This window comes from Neodiprion fabricii, chromosome 7 (genome assembly GCF_021155785.1).
Source record: "Neodiprion fabricii isolate iyNeoFabr1 chromosome 7, iyNeoFabr1.1, whole genome shotgun sequence".
NCBI classification, from domain to species: domain Eukaryota; kingdom Metazoa; phylum Arthropoda; class Insecta; order Hymenoptera; family Diprionidae; genus Neodiprion; species Neodiprion fabricii.
The window spans coordinates 1,308,896-1,317,333 of NC_060245.1; the positions used below are offsets into that span (position 1 = coordinate 1,308,896).

Genomic DNA, 8,438 nt, shown 5'->3' on the forward strand with positions numbered 1-8,438 from the left:
GAATATTCATATTATTGTAAATATTATGATGGATGTACTTGCCCTTCATTTTACAATTAAAAAAAAAAAAAAAAACATAAATATCTTGATTAGAACCGGAGATAACGGTGTTTAAGTGTTATTTTGTTTATTGTTGTTGTAATTAATATTGGGGGGGGGGGGAGGATATCAGCTATCTCTTAGCACCCCAAGGCATCACCGTGAATTTTTTCAGATCTCCAGGTGCGTTGTATCTGATAAAAAAAAATTGCTCAACGTTCGTCCGTCTGTGATGAACCTATAAAAAAATCGGCTAACCTGCGTTATTCCTGAATAGAACTTTATTTTGTTCTCCTGGACTAGAACCTAGCTAGAGGGAAGTTGGAGTTTAAAGAAATTAAATAAATAAAAAAACATTAACGAACGCCACCTACTTCCGATGCGGTCAGTTTTGTCGTTCCTATATCTTATCAAATACATATTTCGCGGAATCCCCGGTCGTTTGAAGGCCGTATACCTGGATGGATCGACTGTGACGCATGAGGAGATAAAAGATTGAAGAATACGCGAAGTACGTGCGCGGTTTTGAGATGGGTGGCAAGGCATTTACGCAGTTATAATTTTACGCGTTAGCAACTAGTTGTTTCACAATGCCGTCCGATAAGAAGAAACTAAAACTCGACCTTACCGGAAAAGAGCATGCGTACGCAAACTTTACAAAAAATGATTGTGCGAAGGAGGTAAATATCATCAATTTTTTCGCACGAATAAGTTCGCAATAAACTGAGAATAAATATATAATAATAAAAGACGCGCGCGATGCGCACACGTATAAAGCCGGCGTTTATCCTGGGCGTGGCATGCATATATCGTTAGCGAATAGTGCGTGTGTTCAAATCAATTTATTTTTATTTATTTATTCACCTGAAACCACGTTACATCGTAATAATTCAATAAAATGCTGTATTCTGGCAAAGATGTACCGTATCTAAAAATACGCACTCTGGCCACTGATTTAAGGTGGCTCGGAACACGAACGGAATGTGAACAGAGAAAAATAATTTTTTAGTATACTATAGATAAAGTACTCATTCTCATTGATGCGAAATTTCAGACCATGTTAACGACTAAGTAAGCTAAATCAAAATAGTTGAAGATCGGATTTTTAACACTGGGCTTACGGAAGAATCATCTCTGCGACACATGGGCCGAGTAATATCTCTGCTTATGTTCACGAAAAACAGTTGATACTGTTATCTCTTTTTAGCGATCTCGGGATAGGGATATGTAGGATGGGGCAACCTGCAACTACCCCTCACTTCCTTTTCTCTTTCCCTCTAGCGCATGGTCCCCCAACCATAGGTGGCACAGCACCAATAACTATAGGCGTTCAGGGGACAAAAGATATAGCCGGCGTGCTTAGTTTATTTTATAGTATAGGTATAATAATTTTATAGTAAGGTATATGACACAGACGTGTATATTACTAATAATACTGAATAAATTACAGGCCTTGCTTGGGCCGCCATGCAGATCGGCACTGAAAGATAATGTCCCAGTCGATTACGATGTTGTCGTATATGTATATCTCCAAGGATTGGAGTTAATAAACCTATCTTAAACGTGGAAAGACGCTTAACAGTCCGATTCTGTACGGAATTCTGAATAAAAACATTCAGACACATTTTCATTCAACGCAGAAATAAAGAAATGGCACGGGCTGCTGTAGGAAATTCGTAAAATTCAATCCATTTCTTTATTTCTCCGTCAAATGCACTCGAGTATTTTTGTCATTTTTCACGATTAACAGTATCAAAGGCTTTGGCTAAATCTGAAAATACTTCTGCAACGCCCAGTTTTTTTTAACTTGTCTGTAACAATGCTTGTTCCAATATCATCTATGGCTGAAATTTATGAATAGGTTTTTTGTTTTATCGCCGCGCCGATTACTGCAATAGTCATTTGCAAAATTGATGTCCATAGGACGTCGCAAATCCGGGGCAAATAATGAGATTGTACATGAATAATTTCCTGAACTACGAAAATTGGGAACTTAAATTCAACCACAATGTCAATTTCATTATGACCAAGAATTTTCATGGCAAAAGTACCATTTTTCATGCTCTGTCTCTTGGGCTTGGAGGTGGACTAAATAGAGTAGGTCGAGGCGGTACACTCAGAGGTATGTCTATGGATAACACTATTTTTTTTCAAACTTTCATTTACCTCATAAGAGCAAGTACTTGTTTTATAAGCTATGTGTTCGTAGCTTTTAATAATTTTTATATTTTTTTTTATCTAGATTTTATTAAAAATACGGAATTACCTGCCACAATCAGAATCACTTTATGCAATAAACAAGAGTCGTCCGACAAATCAAATCCGTCTGAGGATTATATCATAATCCAGTGTACAATCAGGACATGGGGCAATGTGCATCATCGCACGTATAAGCTATTAAGTGATAAAGGTAATCTCTTGTCAAACTTTTGATGTATTAATGCCAAGGGATGAAACCTATCCCCTTATGAGTCATTTGGCAGTAAAGCGACTCACCAAATTGTTTCAAATTTTAATTCTCTATGGGCAGGGTAGCGATACTCCGGGAAAATCTAGAGACGTGTCAGGGGATTTTTTATTTGGTCATTGAAAAAACTGAAAATATAAGTTTTCTATCATGGGAATTATGACTGATTTTTTGAGAAGTCAGAGTGCTTTTTTTCCTTAAGAAAACAAATGGGCGTTTTTGAATATTATATTTTTCTTCAATTTGAATTGAATATAGAGTCAATAAGCTGATCGATTTGTGGCCACTCTGACAGGGTTCATAAAAGCACCGTAAAAAGCAAAAATTGTTGCAATTTTCAGACGACATAGAATCCGTCGATATCAGTGTGAGTGACTTGCGAAAACAAATTAAATCGATGAGGAATATTGAATGGGATCACCCAGTACTGACAATGAGCCAAATTGAGTCAATGAAATTATCCACTATCGATCCAAAAAAATTTTATGAAGATCTTATGACCGCTTCAGGTTTAAGGACAATTGACAACGATAGTTTCATCGTTATGAACAGACTGAAAATGAATAAAACAAAAAAGGTGATATTACCCATTATCAATATTAAACCAATCTTGGGTTTTCTTTATATCAAGCTAGTGGAAAATTCTACCGCGCTTAAGTTATGAACTTAATTCCTTGATTTTTCCAGCAATTGGATTTCTTGAACATTGAAATTTCCAAGATCAAGGAGATGAAAGAAATGCAGCAATCAACTATCGTAGATCGTGAGAACTTGGTAGATTTAAAAAAACAACTGCAATGGTCGATGGTCAAAGATTTAAAGAAAATTCAGGATGTCATGGATGGATTGAAAGCAGAGCGGAAACAATGGGAAGAATTAATGAGGAAAAAGAAGTACGAACATCATAGATAAATATTTTAATTGATAATTGTACTTTCAAGTCAGGAAAAAAAAATTTCTGTATAATTTCGTGTTCACACTTGATTCCAATCTTGGAATTATTATTATGCACAAAAACACTATATTCTGATGCGGTAGTAATGATCCAACGTATTTTTTCCTATCCGATTAATAGATATGAGTAACAAACTTTACAGAGAATACATAATGAAACTACAGAAGCGTCACAAGAAGGTTGAAAAAGATATTAGGGCATTAGATGATTTAGGAAGGCGCGTTGCCTCCAATAAAAGAAAACTTGCTTTAAGGATTACGGAAAAAGAAAAATTGCAAAAGGAAACAGCTAAGATGAAAAAGCACATGAACATTTACAGACAAGAAATAAGGAAGTTTGAGTGAGTATTTTGTAAATAAGTACGTGACTTTTACATTTCTAAGCGAATTGAAAACAGAAAACAGCAAAATGAAGTCGACTAACTTTTAAATAGCTTAATGCGTATTGAGGCTAAATTAAAGGAGAAAGAGGAAATCAAAGTAAAGCTTAGTGGTGAGCTAGAAGATCTGAAGAGAGCTTTGAAACAATTGCAGGCTGATTTTGAGCTCAGTATTAAGGGTATGGGTAAGTGAGTCACTTGTCTAAGATCGTATTTTTGGTAATATCTTACAGTCATCGTATACGAATCGCTTAATTTTTTTCTTCTGCAATATTGCACAGATGAGAAATTCAGCAAGCTACTACGATTCCAGAAAATGCGTGATAATCCAGATAGAAACTCTGAGTCTACTATGTCTGAATTGCTAAACACAGTAGAAGAGTGTGAAAGAAGCTCTGAAAGACAGCCATGTGGTCCTTCAGGTAATTATTATCGTAATCACTAATTTTGAATACCCTGAAATTCCGTTGGTTAAATCACTTCAATTTCATGCAAATTAGAAGGTCTGAAAACGTTTACATTTTTCATACCTGTGCAATAAATATAGGGTCTATTCTTCGTTTATATTAATTTACATACCAAACATGTCTGCAAGTTTTATTTTATCGCAGGATTGTATGTAAATCTAAAGGATCCTAATTGGGCGACAGTTGTTGAAGATTATGTTGACCATAATACATCACGCGCATTTTATGTGAACAATTCCCAACATAAAAAGACCTTACATAATCTTCTGCAAGAGTTTTCTTGGGACGAAAATATGCCTGACATTATTTGCTCAACTTATTCTTACTGGGTAAAAGATAATATTCATTGACCTAGATATCAAAGCAAAACTAATCAACAACTTGATTGGTGGTGATTAATTCATTTGCAGTTATTTAAACCTCTACGTGAATATGGATATGAAAATCTATTAGATATTGCAAGGAAACATGGGAAAGTCACAGTCACTTGAGCAGTTAAGCAATCGGTTGTTAGACTTAACAATAATGTATTTATTCGTAATAATCAAAGCAAAATATACAGTACGCGAGACGTTTCGTTCGACGGTTCTATCTGTACTCTCTAATAATCCTTTATTCACGCGTTCGGTTTCTCAGGTCATCCAAATCATAAACATAAGTTGACACCCACACACCGTAACCAACAGCAAATATACAAACATACAAACATACACACTCTACTTCACATCATCTAAAGTAATGTTTAACAATATATCCCTCAGACAGCTCGCTAGCTCTCTCTCCTTCTCACACATTCTACACTCACACATCTATAGTTGAAGTGGGGATGCACACACGTAGACGTTCACTTGTATATCGTGCATGCATTATATCATGTAATGTATGATTTTCTACAGTCAGTGTACAGTATGTAATGTACTTATATTTTAACAGATATGATGGGAAGCTCCAATACTCTCGTGGCTAACTGCTGTACGGAACAAAGCAGAATTCACCTGATAGATATCGTTTTGGAGTGAGTAATCCTGTGATTAGTAATTGAATTAACTAAATTGCCATACATTCACCTATACATTGTTCTTCTATTATATAGCAAGATGCAAAATGAGCTTCAATCTATGATGGAAACATATCATGATCTTAAGACACAGCAGGAATCCTCTAATAAAAAGTTGGAAGCAAAAAATTCGGATTTGGACCAAATTAAAGAGGTAATCGCAAACTATGAATCGAGAAAACAAAATATAATTAATTCCATGGACGTCACTAACAATAATATTTCACTGCCGGATACTTTTGAAGAATTGGTGAGTTCATATATTCATGACTCATGTAAACGAGACAAATATCTGAAAAATTACCAATACCTGTACTGGCTTGTGCGACAGTGTTATATAATAGTCACAAATTTTCCTTAGAATGCCACGATACAAGATCTGACGAAAAAAATTGATAATAATGCAACCATTAAAAAAAAATTGAAGAAGGCAAAAAAAGAGCTGCAGGTGGCCATTTTTGAGGATGAAATTAAAATATTCGATACGTCGTATGATAAGCTGAACGGAAATCGGAGTAAATACAGAGTAAATGCTTTTTTCATATAAATGCAGAGGTTTCGTTTATTATGCTGCGTTATTGAGGGAATATATTTCGTCAGGGTTTATTTTTCCTGTTTTTTCATTTGCCACTTTTACAATTTTTCATTGTAATCTTGCGTTTAAAGAAAACATGAAAATAAACTCTTGTCAATAAATTTTTCCAAATACTCGGACTTAACAAAGTAGCAATTTGACCATTGTTAAAATTTGTATTTCAGAAATCGATTGCTGCTCAGAAAATGATTCTGGTAAAGGTTTGTAAAGCCTCTATATCCATAGATAACAAGTTGCAAAAATTTCAGAGAACTGTAGAAAATTTGGAAGCAGATATGAAAAAAGAGAATTTCACCATTGAGTCAATAGTTTCGGATGCTACCACACTATGTCCTGACATGAATCCGCAAAGGTAAATGAAGCTCGCCATCATTCAATCTTAAAAGTTAATGTTTCATGATATTATTTTTGTAAACTGATATCAAGAAGTATTTTGAAAGCTCAATTGCTTCGTATAAATGCATTTGTAACATAACTCCGTACCAATCACTTGGCCAACAGGGTAAGTCTGTAATGGCATTCGAAAAATTGATTCTTGAAGTTGGAATTAACTAGTGCTCACCGATGCACAGTTCACCATTGAATGGAGAAATCACGTGAGGCGATCTGTATCTAGGGGATGTGCATGTTTCGCATATAGGAATGCAATTAGATTTGTTGGATCTTTAATTTAAAACAATGACATTTAATTATTTTTTGTAGGAGTATTAAATCTGCTTATTAGTAAATGATACTCGTTGAATCAAATTCGAAAAATAAACTGAAGCCAGTTCAGCAAACGCAGTAGAAAAATGAAATAGTATTTCATTTCTTTCATTTTTATTTTTGCTAATTTTCCGTAGAGAAAGTACTGTAAGATGAAGTGAATGTCTTTAATTATCGTTACATTCGTTCTGACGTTTATTGAATACTTAGATCTACTGTCGAAATCAATCAGGAGATAAAACAAGTAGAGAAGCGTATCGCAGCAGCCAAGCAGCAGCAGGCGTCGTATATACGTCAAATGACTGCTGATTTAGAGAAGAAATCGAAAGAGTTTGACGAAACGTTAAAATCTATACATGATATGGAAGCCGTCCAAAAAAACCATATGCAAGTGAGTGGATTTAGTTATTATTGTTGATAAACGTATTGTAAATAAACGTCTCTCTCTCCCTCTCCCCCCCCCCCCCCCCCTCTCTCTCTCTCTCTCTCACTGCTAATTTTTTGCGATATCTTATTAATATTGTATTTACAATTTGTTCCACAGTTAACATTGAATCTGTCGATCAACATGGAAGAAGATATTTGTAAAACAATGCAAGAAGAGTTTGGACGTTTGGTAGACATCGGAGGATGCAAGGTATCCGCTTTTTTCGTTCCGTATCTACGTATTTCATATATGGACACGGCGTGCTATTTTCTTATTAAAACAACGTTTTTTCTTCATTTGTTTACACAGAATTATCTCATTATCGACTCGGGAAAAAAAAAGCTTCAAGTTCCGATGAATTCTTTTGGTGGAAACAAAGAAGCAGAAAAATGTTTTAACATACCGGATAGCGAACTACTATCGTATTACATTCTGGCATTTACCTTAGCATTCTGGAAGTGCTGCGTGGATGTCGCGTTTTATATTATCGACAATATCAACTTTCCTCAGGTGAGTCAATAATATCGTTCACCTGATGTTCGTAATTTTTTTGCTCTTGGTAATGTTCGCATGATGTGTATAATTAATATTATCTTTTGTATCATTTCATAGGAGAGTGTCATCGGAAAGTTCGCAAATAAAATCGTATTAGAACATGTCATGAAGCACCCAGATCGCCAATTTATAATTTTCAACCAGCTTACCGACTCTCATTCAATACGCCCAGATCACGTAACTTATCATAGGTGAGTTATATAGTTTTGTTAATTATAATGAATATGACAAAAGTCGCAAAAGGTATCTCATTGTTTATGTTCTTATAGACCACCAGCACTGCAGGAAACGCCTGGAACCAGCTCGCAGAGTGATAAATAGTCAGAATATATTGGAAAAACAAAAGAAGAAGTTGACCATTTTACTAAAGTTTTCTTTATCAGCGTATTTTTTATAAGCTGATTAACTCAATCCAAAAATTTTACATACTGAGTTTTACACAGTAATGCAATTATTCAGGTATGTTTTAGAATTACACGTATAAGAGATACATATATTAATTTCTTGCAGAGATGAATATCACCTGTCTGCAGGCCCGAATCATACATTAATATTTCACGTGATTCTAATGCTTATATATCGACATATAACGATTTTAATGATTTTTTTCTACTTTTTTATGCAATTTCACTGGAGGTAACATCGCTCATACTACGTTAATATACATCGACATGTTTTAACCAATCGAACCATAGCAAGGGAATAACAAAAAGAACGCGAAAAATAATGTGATAAATTATGAAGAGTATGGATAAATATAACCCCATTACAAGTGCATGCATGAATTATGAA

The 8,438-nt window shown here is 34.8% G+C and overlaps 1 protein-coding gene across 5 annotated transcripts; it reads left to right on the forward strand.

The window, feature by feature from the left end:
* Positions 1 to 439: 439 nt before the first annotated feature.
* Positions 440 to 8,420, forward strand: LOC124186284 (structural maintenance of chromosomes protein 6-like). 5 transcript variants are annotated; one of them, XM_046577835.1, is made up of 17 exons: positions 443 to 719; positions 1,963 to 2,161; positions 2,282 to 2,449; positions 2,848 to 3,083; positions 3,194 to 3,399; positions 3,604 to 3,801; positions 3,895 to 4,025; positions 4,122 to 4,262; positions 5,241 to 5,322; positions 5,401 to 5,614; positions 5,726 to 5,890; positions 6,124 to 6,311; positions 6,875 to 7,055; positions 7,209 to 7,301; positions 7,401 to 7,601; positions 7,704 to 7,837; positions 7,916 to 8,420. In XM_046577835.1, exons 1-17 carry the CDS (start codon positions 630 to 632, stop codon positions 7,965 to 7,967), a joined length of 2,679 nt encoding a protein of 892 aa, XP_046433791.1. In that variant the 5' UTR covers positions 443 to 629; the 3' UTR covers positions 7,968 to 8,420. The 5 variants fall into 5 exon arrangements, with proteins under 5 accessions (XP_046433794.1, XP_046433791.1, XP_046433796.1 ...); XM_046577836.1 differs by having other exon boundaries at positions 673 to 719; positions 1,938 to 2,161; positions 7,916 to 8,405; XM_046577838.1 differs by lacking the exon at positions 4,122 to 4,262 and having other exon boundaries at positions 440 to 719; positions 7,916 to 8,405.
* Positions 8,421 to 8,438: the final 18 nt, after the last annotated feature.

What these genes read in the sequence shown, in the direction of transcription:
- LOC124186284 (XM_046577835.1), top strand. Translation starts at nt 630, where the DNA reads ATGCCGTCCGATAAGAAGAAACTAAAACTCGACCTTACCGGAAAAGAG. An exon ending in TCCAAAAAAACCATATGCAA is followed by an intron (nt 7,056 to 7,208) that starts GTGAGTGGATTT and finishes TTTGTTCCACAG; the next exon opens with TTAACATTGAATCTGTCGAT. An exon ending in GATCACGTAACTTATCATAG is followed by an intron (nt 7,838 to 7,915) that starts GTGAGTTATATA and finishes ATGTTCTTATAG; the next exon opens with ACCACCAGCACTGCAGGAAA.